Genomic DNA, 15,829 nt, shown 5'->3' with positions numbered 1-15,829 from the left:
CTTTTATTCATCCATCCTTGGTTTAACTTTCTTTGTAGTTAATGCTGCTTTTGTTTCTCTGTAAAATCTCTTATACATGGGATAAAATGAAAGTAGCCTCAGGACAGAGTATTTCTTTATTTCTATGAACCAATTCCTGTAGTAACACCTTAGTCACTTTTCGTCCTGTCCTGTAAGACTATCCTTGTATTATGTGTTGCTGTATCTAAGCACCTTGGAATGGCTTAACATTTGTTTATTACCTCGTTATACCTAAAATTATATCCAAAACATTTTTCTTTTCAGTATTCTTCTCTGCATGTTTTCCTTCCAAACTGAATAAATCTTTGATATTATTTAGGTTCTAAGTTTTACTGATCTTCTTGAATCAGAAATGTGGAAATAAATTATAACATAGAATTTTACCTTGGGTAGGAGGAGCTATCACAAAAACATGATCTTAGTGTTGATGAAGACTTATGCGGCCATTATTTCAAGAATATTGAATGTTGGACAACAAAATATGAAAACTTAGACTGCAACAGTGACTTACAGGTGTTTCCATCGCTGAATGTGAGTATCTGTCTTGCCATGTAAAAATGGAATTAACTTTACTCCCAGTGGGATCCCTGGGTGGCTCAGCAGTTTAGCGCCTGCCTTTGGCCCAGGGCGCGATCCTGGAGTCCCAGGATCGAGTTCCGCGTCGGGCTGCCGGCATGGAGCCTGCTTCTCCCTCTGCCTGTGTCTCTGCCTCTCTCTCTCTCTCTCTCTCTCTCTATGTCTATCATGAATAAATAAATAAATCTTTAAAAAAAAAAGCTTTACTCCCAGTGAATGTAAGTATTTTATTTTATCAACATTTTGATAGAGAAAATACTTAATTTGTTAATTTTAGGAGCAGTTTAATTTAGGTGTTAGTTTAGGTGTGGTAGTACCTAACAAGGAAGATCCTAGCACCATGGTTTATTTCATTGTACCCTTTATAGCAACACCCTTGAAAAAGAACTTTTCATTATCCTTTCTTGATCTGCTGTCAGTTCCTCTGTTATTCTCTCTTCTATCTACTCCAGTGAGACCTTTGCCCCCCATCATTCCATCAGAACAGCTAGTCAAGGTTTCCAGTACTAAAGGTCTGCCAGCTTAAGCATCTAACCTACTTGAACACTCTCTCCTCCCTTATGCACTTACTCCCTCCTGGCCTGGAAGATTTGATTTCTGAAATGTTAATAGCACGGTTGTGAGGCTACAGGTCATTGTAACTTATGTTTTTGTTTGTAGATTCTGAAATGAAAATATGTCTTCAGTAAAAATAAAAGGACTTAAAAAATTTGTATTGAAGTATAATAAACATAAAGTGTGCATATCAGAAGTGTATGGCTTGATGATTTTTAGAACCTGAACATGTCAATTTAGACACAGATCGAGTACAGAATATTTTAGCAGCTAGACCCTCCTTTTAGTTCCTAATACCCTCACCATCAAAGGTAACTACTATCCTGATTTAAAAAGTAATTTTTCAAAACCAGGATTTTGTTTGGGCTACAAAGAGATGGGTTCTCTGGTTCTTTACCTTTTTCATAACAACTTTTTTCTTAATTGTTAAAAGTTTCCCCATAGAAATGCAGCAATATAAAATGGGATTATTGTATTTTTTTTTCCAGAATAAAGAACCAGTTACAAATACCAAAAATGTTTCGAACCAGGAAAGATCAACGGTAAGTCATTTTATTTGTCTTTGAATCAAATGTCTACAAGTTCCAGTAAGTCTGAAAAGAATTTGTGATAGATACTTGGAGAGCGGTATACAGTAGTGTGATTAGAAGCAGGGAAGAAAAAAAGCATTATTTCAAATAGTATATTTTTTTATGTGTGTCTATATGAATTTTGTGTATACTTATTTCTGACTTTGTTTAAAAATTCCTTTGAGGTTGTAATTTAAGGTTAGCTTCTATGCAGCCTTTCTTTCAAATGCCTAGCACAGCAGTGGGCTGGTCTGGATCATCATTAAGGATGTAAAGAGGGACACCTGGGTGGCCCAGTGGTTGAGCGCCTTCGGCCCAGGGCATGATCCCGGAGTCCCAGAATCGAGTCCCACATTGGGCTCCCTGTATGGAGCCTGCTTCTTTCTTTGCCTATGTCTGCCTCTCTCTGTGTGTCTCTCATGAATAAATAAATAAAATCTTAAAAAAAAAAAAAAAAAAAGGATGTAAAGAAATAGAAACCATGAATGTAGCACCGAGGGAGGGTGGTATTTGGAGAAATTCCTAAAAGTCAGAAGATGAAGAGGTGGAGAGGGTTGAAGCGGTTATGTGTACGGACTGAAGGCAGGTTTAGGAGGGCTTAATGTTTGCTTTTTTGCTGTGACTCTTCACGTTCCCTAAGTTTTCTAATGATCTTAAAGAGTAGTTTCATAGTAGGAAGGCATTCCACTCTGCACAAGACAAACTCTTTGCTGTGCACGGACTCTGTTGCAGGTAGAGGAGTAGGAAATGAAAGAGAAGGAATAGGAAATATTCTGGAAGGATGAAGGTGAAAAGTTTAATGCAGTTATGTGGAACATTGCAGCATTCATAGGCATTTACAGTGGGAAATTTCATTTCCCAGCGGGACGGCTAGTAACAGATCTTAAGGAGTTTAAGTAATTGAACCTATGTCCTGAAACTGTACAATCTTTCTAACAATATTATCTGACTTCTTACTACCCCAGTTCAATTTTTTAAAATACCCACATTTAACAACTGTATGCTTGATAATTAGTTTAAAATATGGGAAGAGTAATATTAGAAATATTTGAATGGTGATATTGAGTAAAACATAGAATGGTCACATTTAAGGGAGATTCTTTAGAAATATTGAAAGAGGAAAAATTGAACAGTAGAAAAAGCTTTTTTCCTCCTCTGTTGTTTTGGGTCTGAGAGGACGTCCTCATGGAGAAAAAAGAATGGGAGAAATCCTATTGTCTACTATCCTTCCATTGCTTACCATTCCTTTTCACTTTTTAAAACAGTGGAAAGTAACTCAATTTAGTTGCTAAAAGCTGTTTTATTCTTTTTATTAAAGATTTTATTTATTTATTCATGAGAGACACAGAGGCAGAGATATTGGCACAGAGAGAACCAGGCTCCTCGCAGGGAGCCCAAGGCGGGACTCAATCCTCTGACTGGATCATGCCCTGAGCCTAAGGCAGTCCCCCAACCGCTGAGCTACCCAGACGTGCCCTAAAAGTTGTTTTAAAATGTGGTGAACAATTGTTTAACTATAGCTTATATAGCAGTTTTTAAAATTTAAAATTAAAAAAATTTTTTTTCCTGTTTCAGGATGTTGTAGCCAGAACACAGAGAGATGGGTTTCACATCTTTATTGTTTCTATTAAAACAGAAAAAACAGATGCAAGATGGAATTTGAATGGTATAGTTTAACTGCATGCATGTTTGTTGTCTGCTTTTACTGTGTTCTATATTTTTGTTATTGATCCAAATCTACAGTTTCTATTAAAATACCTCATTCAAAAATGAATTTCTGTTACTCAGAAATAAGTGATCTGTGTATCTGGGGGGGACTTAAAACTTTATGCTTATCTTAACTGTAATATTTGTTTTTTAATAGATTGGAAATTTAAAATTAAGATAAATTTTTAAAATTTCAAACTATAGCAAGATATAAAGTTCTTTATCCTTTCAGATTAAAAAAATATTTCTAATATAGAAGTAGGTAGATAACATTTTAATTGTATTTGAAGTAGATTACATTCTGTCTCATGAAAATGGCCATTATCAGGGGTTTAAAATTTTTATTTTAAAGCATCTGTAGCTTGGGAGTAGAAGTAGCCTATCTGGCAACTGTGGCTTCTATGGGTTTGTGAGCAACCTGCCCACCCCGTGACCCACAACGTAGGCCCTCTGTGTCTCATTAAGCTATATAGTTCCTAGTGCTCAGTACAAGAGTGGGCTTACAATAAGCAATTTTTAAGGGAACGAATGTTTTCACAGCTCTTAGAATTGCTTTGGCTGTCATTTTCCAGAGTGAGTGTCTGCTGGACCAATAGTAGCCAAACAGCGTGTGAAGTGCCTAGGGATTTGCAAACTGCTCTGATTCACCCACTAGGGATACAGAAGTGAAGCCAAGCTTTGCCTTTGAGAGTTGCCCAGTCCAGTGGGTAGGTAGAAAGTATTGAGGTGACATAGGCGTTGCTTCAGAGGAGGCACAGGACTGGCGTACCACAGGGGAAGCTGGTGACGGTGGTTGCTCTGGAAGAGTGGGAAGTAGGGCCTCTTCCCAGAGATGATATAATGGGCCAGATAAGAGAGCCAAATAAGAGAGCCAGACACCTTGAGGCCATTCTGCTACCTAGACTTGTGGGTCCCCCCCACCTTCCCAGGTATTGTGTCTTTTCACCTAATGCCAGCAGGCAGTTTTAAGGCCCCACTAGTTAGTAACTGAAGCAGTTACTGAGACCTATAAGTCTTGTACTGTATTTGGTACTCTGTTTATTATTGTTGTCCCGGACAACAACCCAGACTGGGAGCTTGAATTCAGTAATTTATCCCAAGTTACATTAAGGAAGAGAGTCCTCAGTGAGGTCAGTGACTTAACATGGAGCCAGTCAAAGGCCAGTACTACTCTGCTATCTGCATAAGATCAGATTTGGCCCACTTTTGACAACAGCATGTATACAAGTAAAGGTATCTTGGTGAGATTACATGCCCAATGACTGGTAATTATATAATATCTTATGTGTGCTAGGTAAACAGCATTTGTTAACTTGATTTGTGTTCTTGGAACCTTCTGGAAAATGAGCTTACATTTAAAAATATAAGAAAAGACTAATTCTTCAATTTCTTTATCCACATCCTTACCAGTTTCTCTTTCTATGATTGGGCCTCATGGATATATTTCTGCATCAGATTGGCCTTTGATGATTGTAAGTACCTCCCATCATTTTTTCCTTTTTTTTTTTTTAAAAAAAAAAATGAACTTCATATCCTAATTGGAAAATTTAACAATTTAAAGAGCTCAGTGGTGGGTATCTTTTAGTAGCTAATGATTTGACATACTCTCTATTTCTGGTTCCAGAGTGACAGCAAAGTAAAAGATTAGATACTTGAAAGAAGAAATGTCCATTTTCAAATGATCACAGGCCTTAACTGACTTAAAATTGCTCTTCTTCCTACAGTTTTACATGGTGATGTGTATCGTTTATATTTTATATGGCGTACTCTGGCTGACGTGGTCTGCCTGTTATTGGAAAGATATATTAAGAATTCAGTTCTGGATTGCAGCTGTTATTTTCCTGGGAATGCTGGAAAAAGCAGTTTTTTATACTGAATATCAAAACATCAGCAGCACTGGGCTATCAAGTAAGCTGTGACTCTATAAGTACAGTACAGTGCAGGAGGTCCCTAGCATTTGTGAGCAGGGCAGTGGTTTGGGAATAGTTGCATTAGAGATGAAGAGGATGAGAGCCAAGAAGGGAATGTCAGAGTGGGGCTCCAGTCTAGGCGAGCGGATATATCGTCCTCATTTTCTGTTCCCCTGCTTTCCTTCACTTTCCTTCTGGGAAAAGTAAACTCCCATTCCAGTGACTGACTTAAAACAACAGAAGTTCCACATATTAGGTGCTGCTGATCCTTCTAACATATTTCTCTGTGTTCTCCCCATAGTCTTCTTCTCCTTTCTGCTCCAGAAAAGAAGGGACATTTGACCCCAGGGAGTAAAATCAGTAGTGCGAGGATGGATGGTGCCTGCAACCTTCTGGCGTTCTCTGTGTCTTCACTCTCACTGCATGTGGGCCATCAGAAGCCCCTCATAGTTTATACACAGAAATGTGTGAATCAGGGAGGGCAAGAAGTTGGGCATCCTCACATGTGTGCCCCAGATTTCTAGAATGTGGCATGCAAAACGGCCAGAAGTAGAGAAGTAAAGGTACAATCTCATAACCAAAGCTTTGGAAAGGGAGGTAACTCGAAAGGATTGAAAGTGTTTAGAAGTGTGCTTCTGAGTGATCTGTTAACGTGATCTTTGTGCAGATTTTCATAGGGTATGGTTATGTCTGTTATTTTTGTAATACTCTAGAAAAAAAAGAATTAGAATATAGATTTGGCATAATGTTGATAATTATTGAAGTTGAGTATTGGGTAAATAGGAGTTGACTATATCCCTATCTCTGTGTTGGGGAACGTTTGTAATTTCCCACAATAAAAGGATATGTACAAGAGAAGAAAGAAAGGACAAATATCCAGGGAGACATATGAGAGGTATTATTACTCTATAAGAGGTTTTAGTGATATTTGCATGTGTGTGTATGTGTATGCTCTAAACCAAATAATGAAGGAGAGGCTGCTGCTCATGGCTGGGGAGGAAAGCATTCTTGAATGTCAAGTAAGGCAGATCAGCTCCTTTGCTTTTAGTGGTGGTCATTTCTTATTGAGGGAAGGTGGAGGGTGGCCTAAACATTGGTGAGGAGCAGCAGAAGGGATACATGAAATACATGAAGGGATGAGAGGCCACGTGCCATCTTCAGGACTTGAAGCCCTCTGTCTGAAATGACATGAGGCATTGGAAGAGAAACCCCACGTTGCTGCCAGTGTCTTTGAGGAGTCCTGTGAAAAAGAGAGGTGCCAGAAGACGGCATGGCTGCTGCTGTTTCTGATTATCCCAAGTGAGAAGTCTGTAACCCAGGCTTTTTCTTGCTTAGCACTGATCCTAGAAGGATAGATTTTAGAAGAAGATTGCAGAGACAGGAAATGGTGATTGTTAGGACCCAGCATGGGGACCTTAAGTATAGGTCATGGCATATTGACTTCTTTTGTGCTTCTAAACTTAGTATTTCTGGACTGCTTCAAGGTATTTGACAACTGTGATTTCTTGTGGACAAGGTGGAGAAATGTGAACTGAAAAGTGGTTGTGCAACCATGTCTAAAGGGCTCATGCACATAACCACCATCAGTCTTGTCAGTATAGAGCTATGTTGTCCAGTTGTAGCTAAAAACCACATCTGGCTGTTTAAGTAGAATTAATTTGGCAGCTCACTTCCTTAGTTGTCCTGCATTTCAGATGCTCAGTAGTCACATGTGGCCAGTGATTACTTTATTAGACAGCAAAGATATAGAACATTTCCACCATTCCAGAAACTTCTACTGGACAGCCCTGGTCTGGAGAATGGTTCTCATTCCTGGCTGCACATAAGCATCACTAAAGAAATTTAAAATAGTATCAGTGTCAAAGATTATGGTTGGCATAGGCCTAAGAATAGGTTCGGTTTTTTGTTTGTTTTTAAGATTTTTTTATTTCTTCATGAGAGATATAGAGAGAGGCAGAGACATAGGCAGAGGGAGAAGCAGGCTCCCTGCAGGGAACCTAATGTGGAACTTGATCCCAGGACCCCAGGATCACAACCTGAACCAAAAGCAGACGCTCAACCACTGACCCACCCAGGTGCCCTGTAAGAATTGGTTCTGTTCAGAGGCTTCCCATGTGATTCTAGTGTGCATCTAGGATTGAGAATCACTGGTTTAGAAGGAGGTTTTGAAGGACATCTGTCTCACAGGCTTCAAACCTTGTTGCTGGTTTATTCTTACTATTCACCTGACATTTATTGCAGACCTCTGCATATATAGAGAGCATTTGCTAAAATTTTGTGGATGATGTGACATTGGCAGAATTGTTAATACTGGAGGTATAGAGAATAATTTTAGATGGACCTTTCTAACCTCGGTACTTGAAGGAATGCGAAGAGTTTTGATATCTTGAATGGAAAGGTGAAACTTAATAGGCAAGATGTTGAACTTGAGGTTGAAGTACAAGTTGCAAAAATACAAGTGGGAAACTTTTTTAAAGGATTTAAAGGTTGAAGCTGATGAAGAGTAAACTCAACATAGGCAATTATAGAGTGGTTGCCTCCCACAAGCTCCTACAACCTTAGGTTACAATAGGAGGGTGAGCAGTGAAGACGTTGAGTCCTACTTTGCAGTCCAACTGTACCAGGAAGCTTGTGTTCACTTTCCTCCAAGAGGGAAAAAGTCCAGAGCAGCTCATGGAGGAATTTGAAAACATACCACCCTTAAAAGTTTGTCATCCTATACCTCTTCACACTCTGCATGCTGTCTTGGGGAGCTCATCCATTGTTTTCCTCCTAAAGCTTAATCTCCTGGCCGTATGTCTGTCCTGAGCTGCAGTCCTAGTAGCTGGTCACCTGCTAAACATCTTCTGAATGTCCTTCAGACTTCTCAGTCTCTGTATGGCAGAAAAGGAACTCACCTTTTCTGCCTTTGTACTCGACTCACTTCTCTCCAAACCTAATGCTCCTGTCAATGGATGGCCCTTCCTCCATTAGACCTTGGCTCCATCCTTTGCCACCCTCTTCCTCTCCCTCTAGTTCCACATCTGTCTACAAGGCATTTGACAAGGTCTCTTATGATTTCTTATGGATAAGTTGGAACTGAAAACAAGAATAAGTAGGTGGATTCACTACTGGTTTCTGAATGTCTTTCTGGTTTTCTCTATCTTCACTGCTAGGACTGTGCTCTCCTCTCTTACCTGGGTTTCTACAATAGCTTCCTGAGCATTTTCCTTACCTATAGCCTAGTTCCTTTCCAAACCATTAGGTAGAACAGTCTTCATAAAATAAAGCTGTCAGTTTTACTCTAAGAATCAGCAAACTTCTTTTGCAAAGGCCATATAGTAAATATTTTTGGCTTTACAAGCCATACACCAGTCTCTTACTACTAGTCATCTCTGCTATTATAACACAAAAGCAGCCACATGAAGATGTAAACAAATGGGCGTGGCTGTGTTCAAATAAAACCTTATTAACAAAGGTAGATATAGGGCCAGATTTGGCCTATGGGCTGTAGTTTGCCAATTCCTTTTTTACTCCCTTGTTTACTGTCATTGACTTCCCACTGCCCTTAGCATAAAATCCAGACTTGTAACATGGTCTGAAAACCTTACGTAATTGTCCCTACCTCTCACCACCTCTTTTTTCACATCCCTCATTACACTGTGCTGCAGACATACTGAACTTTGACATCCTACAGTGTATTTTACTTTTCCTCCTTCATGCCTTTTCATATACCATTAATTTTGCTTTCCTCTTTATTTCCCCAAAATAGTTCATTTTTACTAGGCCTTCCTTCAAATCCTGACTTAGATATTACTTCCTCTGAACAGCTTTTCTAGATCCACTTGCACCTCTCTCAAATGTAGATTAGGTTGGCTTCCTCACAGTCCTAGGAGATACTATGTTGCCTCTAGCACTCACCATGCTGAGGTCTGTCTATCTACTTGTCTTAACCAGAGTATAATCTTCATGAAGGAAGTGAACATGGTGTCTCTTTTCCTCTTAGAGCCACACAGTAGGAGCATAAACAAATAAATGATGAAGGCATCCTGGAGAAAAGAAAACTCTAGAGGACCTTATGGTTTTCAAATATTTGCAGGAGAGCACGAGGTATATAGTTCTTTGTAGGGGAAGAACAAGAACAGAGGGAAATTGAGGGAGACAGCTTTTAGATTGATGTAATAAGCAAGTTGTATCTAATAGAGCTAGCAAATATGGAATGAATTCTCCAGGAGGTTATGAATTCCCATTTACTGAGGTGTTCAAACATCAGTTGGATTAGATGACCTTTGAAGCAAATAGAGTTAATTCATCTGAGGTCCAAATATAGTTATACACAGTACATATTTAGAATTTTGATGACAAGCCTCTAGATGTACACAGAATGATTTCTTATCTTTCCTCCCATCAGCCCAAGGTTTACTGATATTTGCAGAGTTGATATCTGCGGTTAAGAGGACATTGGCTCGTCTCCTTGTGATCATTGTGAGCTTGGGCTATGGCATTGTGAAGTAAGTATTGGTGTGTTGGAAAGATACTGTGCCTCTAATCTGGTTACTCCTCCCTCTACATTAGGAGCTCTGTGAAACTGGACACTCCTCAGTATTATAACACAAATCCTATATGAAAATACCAGCAAGAAGGTGTTTTTAAGGGATTTCCATGTACTGACCACTTTACCCTGTCCTCAAATAAAGATCTTGAGGGATGCCTGGGTGCCTTAGTGGTTGAGCGTCTGCCTTCAGCTCAGGGCGTGATCCTGGGGTCTGGGATTGAGTCCCACATTGGGCTTCTTGCAGGGAGCCTGCTTCCCCCTCTGCGTATGTCTCTGCCTCTCTCTGTGTCTCTCATAAATAAAATCTTTAAAAAAAATAAAGATCTTGAATTTGAATTCCAGTAGCTTTTTATAGTTAGATGAATAAGTAATCCACCTTAAGGATAGGAAAATTTTAAATGATTCTTAAAGTTCAAACCATTTTCTATTTCCTAGACACATAGTTATTCTTTTGTTGTTCCCCCCAGTGAGGGGCTTGAACTCACAACCCCGAGATCAAGACCTGAGCTGAGATCAAGAGTCACTCAACTGACTAAGCCCCCCAGGTGCCCCAGGTTACGCTTTTACAATTGTATTGGAGTATTTTAAGGGGGAAAGGACTAAACACCAGGTTAGCAGATTTCAGACTACCAACCTGGCCGTCCAATGAGGAACCTACTCCTTCCATACTCTCTCAGGCCCATCTTTTATGTCTCAATCCTGAGAGTTAGTAAGAATGAACATAGAAGAGCTTGTCCTCTTTATGGTACCCTTTTTTTGGTACCATTGTTCTTTATTCTTAAGATTCTCTAATTTCTAGAAGCTCAAGCTTTCAGATTGGATCACCTGCTATATCTTTTCACTGCAATTGCCTTTCAAGTTCCAGATTTCTCCCCTCAGCCCTTAACTCTCCCAAGTATTTGCTTCACTGTCTTTCTCAATGCTTCATGTGTCAGAATTCCTTGTGATTTCAGTATCTCTGTGTGTGATCCTATGAGTAACCTGATCTCACCTCCCCACCTCCACTGCTCTCACCTGTCCCCCCCCATTACTGATTCTTACTGCCACTTTCTAGACTTTATTATTATATTGAACTGTGCCCTCTTTATCATTGTAAATGTTAAGCAATCCACTTTTCAACTGTCACCTTGTTTCCTGTTTACTTTTCCTAATAGATCGGCCTGTTCCATTCTTTGACCCTGGTGTGGCCTCTGACCTTTTGATACTGTCACCTTCAATCCATCCTGCAGGATGCTGAAAGTCTGCATATACCTGAAGCCCTCTGCCTTTCTCTTCGTCAGCCTCCCTCAATAAATCCATCTTTCTGTCCACTTCAGGCTCATACCCAAGCCACAGAATCTGTCTGAGAAGAACACCCGACCATACTGCAGACTCATCTCACTTCAGGTGCACCCTGTGTGCCCCTGGCTGTTTCTAGATCCTCTTGCCAATTGATGGTCCCTTTCCCACTCTGCAGAAGACCATTATCCCCCCTCCCCTCCCCTCTAGCCTCAGACTCCCTACCCACATCTGTCTTAGCCAGTCTTGTTTCTTTTCTCACTGAGGAAATGGAAGCCATTAGAGGGGAATTCCAGTGCATTTCTGCCACCAAGTCTGTACCATTCCCCCCATATCTGGACCACATACAGCTCTTTTCCTCCTCTTGAAGGACACGTGGTAAAGTCCTTCCCCTGGCCTCAGTCCTGGATCCTGTTACCTCCCACCTGTCCGTAGGTTCTGTTTCCTGTGGTGTCATCAGCTTTCCTGCATCACTGCCATCAGCATGTTGTTGGTTCAGTCATCTTCCAAAGCATACCTCCCTCAATTCCAGCCAACCATCTCCACTGTTTCTCCTTCATTTCTCTTCATTCCTGTGCAGCATCATTTCTGAGATGCATTGTCTGTACTTGCCACTTCAACCTCCCTCATTTTCTTCTGAACATAACCCTGGTTTTGTCTCCATCCTCCATTGAGACTGCTCTTGTCAATCACCTGGACTTCTGTTGCCAAACCACATGGCTTTGTTCAACCTTGGTGCCAGGGTCCTGTGGCAGCTTGAGTCTTAGAGCCCCTGGCTGCTCCTCCCCAGTGCCCCCTGCTAGACTCTCTTTATCTTCCTTAGCTCCAGCACTGAAGTGCCCCAGGCTCAGGCCCCAGACCTCCATTCCAGTGACTCGCATCCCTGGGCACGCTTATCCAGTTTCTTGGCTCTAAAATCAGGACACGTCATCCACAGTGAACCCACCCTTCCTTTCCACAGCCACCACCCTGGGTCCAACCACCATCCTCTCTCCCTAGATGACTTCAGTACCCTCCTAACTGGTTTCTTGCATCTGCCCTGGTCTCCTCTCAGCCTTTTCAGACACAGCAGCAGCCAAGATGATCCTTTTTAAACACAACTCTTATCTCCTTACATTTCTGTTCATCTCACTCAGTGAAACTCTAATTCCCTTCTGTGGTTTTTCAGATAGCTGACCTTACCTCCTACCATTCTCCCTTTGGAACCCTCTGCTTTGTCCTGTTGCTGTTTCTTAAAACACAATAGACATTTCCTCTCAGTGCAGTAAAGGCCTCTGCCTGTAAGTATATTCCCGCAGATCCAGGCATGGTTTGCTTTCTCACTCTCATCTCTGCTCACCATCCTCTCCCAGGGAGGCTAGTGCTGTCAAGATGCCCAGTGTGGTGCACACCTTCGTTCACTCTGACCCTCACCCTTTGTATAGTGCCACTTGATGCATATGTTAGGATTTGCTGTCTCTTCTCCTCCACTTGGATATGACTTCCGTAGAGTAAGAGCTTAGCCTGTCTTGTGCCCTTCTGCTTAAGGCCCCAGCACAGTCCCCCAGCACATAGTAGGCATGTAGTAAATATGCACTGAATGCACACCCATATACTTGTGAGCTTGAGATTGGTGTAGTTAGCAAGATTTTAGCCAGAAAACCTTTTTTCCATTGGGTATTTATTGAGATTCCTTCTTAAGGGCTTTTGGGGTTTTTGTAGGTTTGTTTGTTTTTGGCCTTAATACAGTATACAGACCACAGAGTCCTCATATGGAAGCTTGTACCCCACAGTTCTAGTTACGAACTTAGAGCACTCATAGTTCTGGCTGTTGGAAGACTCTAGTTAGGGGGCTATAACGAGTCAGAATTTAGATGAACTATATTAGATACAGAGTCTTAAATATAAGCTGTGGATATTAGTTTAATTTTTAGTTAGAGTTTGTTTTAAAGTGACTACATTACGTATTTTTCCAAAATCAGTTTTTTTCTTCTAATTACTCTGGCAAGAGGTTTTTGAGCTAAAACGTTTGTGCTATGTGATTTGCAAATTTCATGAAATTTTAGTTCTGTTTTCAAATTACTTATCACAGAAATCACCGTATTTGCATTTTCCAAAATCATTGATATTTTTAAAGAATCAAAATGTTACTTTAATTCTTTTCAGTGTAAAGAAGGGAAACTACAGTGTGATAGCACTCTTCTTTTGGGTATTGAGAGAAGAAAGGGAATAGAATTCAATATCCTAATACTCCTGTTCTTTTTCTGCCTAAATCAGATCAGTGAATTATCTCTTTAAAAAAAAAAAAAAAAAAGTATCCCCGAACAGTTTTTAATTAATGTTCATGAAAGAATTAAGTTACTGTTCCTGCCAGTGACACAAGTTGCCACTGAGCCTCCAAAGTTTCCTCAGGCTACTCTTCCGTCCTGTGCAAGTGAATTCCTGAGTTATGTTAATCCTCTGGCACCTGGGTAGCCTCAACATGTTGCTTTATGGGTATCAGTACAGCATCTAGTCCTAGAGAAGGAGGCCTGTTTCTCCTGAGCCTGTTTTGCCCTGTTCAGAGGAAATAAACTATTTCTTAAAACCAAGGAAGCAGTGGCTGGATTGGGGGGGAGAGGGGCTGATTCGATTCGATAATGATTTCTCTGTGTTGAAAATAGAGCCATTTACTGTATTCAAATGCATTTTATTTACTGGTGCTTTTATTTCTTTTATTATTATTTTTTTCTGTTTCCTCTCCCTCATTCTAGGCCCCGTTTAGGAACAGTCATGCACCGAGTGGTCGGACTGGGAATTCTCTACTTTATCTTTGCAGCTATTGAAGGCGTGATGAGAGTTATTGGGGTAAAAACCATACAATTCCATTTCCATCCCTTTTTGTTGTTGCTATGAAATAAGATTACTTTATATCTCCTGAGATACATTTTTAAAGATAGAACATTTATGAAAAAGGCCTAATTTGAGCTTTTTTTCCCTATTGGACTATTTCCCTTTTTAAATACTTCCTTAAAGTAGTAAAAGTCCAGACAGAGTACCTCTTAAAACATGATCGATTATGAAGGCATTGCTTGATGTCATCCTAGGAATTAGCTCCATCTCAAAAACCCGCCTGGTTATTCTTTATCAAGAAGTTTATCTTTGTCATTATGCAGTTGGAACACATTCATTTCTTCCTTAACCCTTGGTCTGAACACGTGGAAGTGAACGGAATTAACTGTACCCTTTACACATGCAGACATTACATCTCATCACTCTTAAGTTTCATTTGATTATAAGTAGTCTCTGACTCTCATGGACTCAATGTTTGGGGATTCAGCAGACTCCATTCTTGGAAGAATCACAAAAAGGTAGTATCTAGGGGGAAATGACTTGGGTAATGTGGGCAGCAGTGCTTTACTCTCTAGAAAGAGGCAGAACATAGATATTGGAGAAAACCCCTAGGTTTCTAGCTCTTGGTTTTTCTTAGTAATATGGTTGGTGACTGAGTGATTAAGCAGCACCTTACTTGATTCAAAGAACGTAGTAATTTTTACCTAAAGTGTCTTTTGAACTAGTTGTGTAAATCAGATCACTGCACAGAGTGAATGATCTTATGTTGCCATATAAGTTTATTTCATGTATTTTTTATTTTGAAGCAGGCCATTTGTCCAGTTTGTTAAAAACCTCATTCTTTTTTTTTTCTATTATCTTTGCTACATCTGCATTCTATAATAGATACACCTGCTCTATTCATCTTTGACTCTTTGAAAGGTACATTTATTTTTACTTCTACAGAGTAGTGAAAAGCTTTGCATTTATATATATAATTTACAGGAACTAGTCTTTGGTAGAAAGAAAGAAGATAAATATCGCACATAAGATGTAGTATATGCATTGTATTTCTTTTAAATTTTGCATAGCCAACATCTTAGATATAACTTTTAAATATGATTTTTTGTCAACTTTTGATTAAAGTATTTCATCTATGGTTTGTTTTTACCCTTCCATGGTCCCCCCCCCCTTTTTTTTTTCTTTCTATGTCCCTTCACAGGTAGTAGGAAAGATCAGGAATCCATTTCATTAGTAGCTCTTGGCAGTAGATTTGGTGTGGAGATGGGAGAGATTGAAACGGTTGACCTAAGTAGGTCTGGAGACATGACATGTTTTATTTGCCATTCTGTAATACAATTTTACATTATCATTGAACCAGGTAGATGACAAGCTAACATCTGTTGCTGCCAAAACAAAAATTTCCATATGCTTAAACACAATTTTATTAGGAATAAAATTTAAAAAGAAAGGAATAAAATTTTTATGTGGCTTTTGTAAAGTGATGAGATGAGCTAAATTGTTTTTCTTTTTCATGTAATAATTTCTATAGTATAATGAAATATTTATATTCAGATTTCCCTCCGTTTTTATCTTTCAGGGTTCTAACCATTTAGCTGTTATTTTTGGTGACATTATTTTGGCAGTTATTGACTCCATTTTTGTATGGTTCATATCCTTTATTATGTCCTTAAGTACTTTGTTGTATCATTAAAATCCGATTACTTTCAGTTTGTAATAATAGTAGTAATAGAAATATAGGTATACATTATTTTTAATCTCAATATAGGAATTTAGTTGAAGGTGAAAACGCAACAGTTCCCCAAAGAATATCTTTATTTTTTCTCTTCAGCAAACTTAAGTGCTCAGTATGTACCCCATACTGAGGA

The 15,829-nt window shown here is 39.5% G+C and overlaps 1 protein-coding gene across 4 annotated transcripts in view; it reads left to right on the top strand.

Moving 5' to 3' along the window:
- Nucleotides 1-15,829, top strand: part of TMEM87B (transmembrane protein 87B) — a 55,467-nt gene that overhangs the window by 11,896 nt on the left and 27,742 nt on the right. For 2 of the 4 annotated variants that reach the window (XM_025994358.2, XM_072767148.1), the window contains exons 4-10: nt 415-552; nt 1,641-1,694; nt 3,297-3,387; nt 4,839-4,900; nt 5,153-5,336; nt 9,729-9,828; nt 13,883-13,976. In XM_025994358.2, coding sequence (XP_025850143.1) covers nt 415-552; nt 1,641-1,694; nt 3,297-3,387; nt 4,839-4,900; nt 5,153-5,336; nt 9,729-9,828; nt 13,883-13,976 — 723 coding nt within the window. Of the gene's footprint in view, nt 1-414; nt 553-1,640; nt 1,695-3,296; nt 3,388-4,838; nt 4,901-5,152; nt 5,337-9,728; nt 9,829-13,882; nt 13,977-15,540; nt 15,617-15,829 lie in introns of all 4 variants that reach the window. The other 2 variants (XM_025994357.2, XM_072767147.1) reach the window with 2 other exon arrangements.

The sequence above is a fragment of the Vulpes vulpes genome, chromosome 8, assembly GCF_048418805.1.
Source record: "Vulpes vulpes isolate BD-2025 chromosome 8, VulVul3, whole genome shotgun sequence".
NCBI classification, from domain to species: domain Eukaryota; kingdom Metazoa; phylum Chordata; class Mammalia; order Carnivora; family Canidae; genus Vulpes; species Vulpes vulpes.
This window is presented reverse-complemented; position numbering and strand designations above follow the sequence as displayed.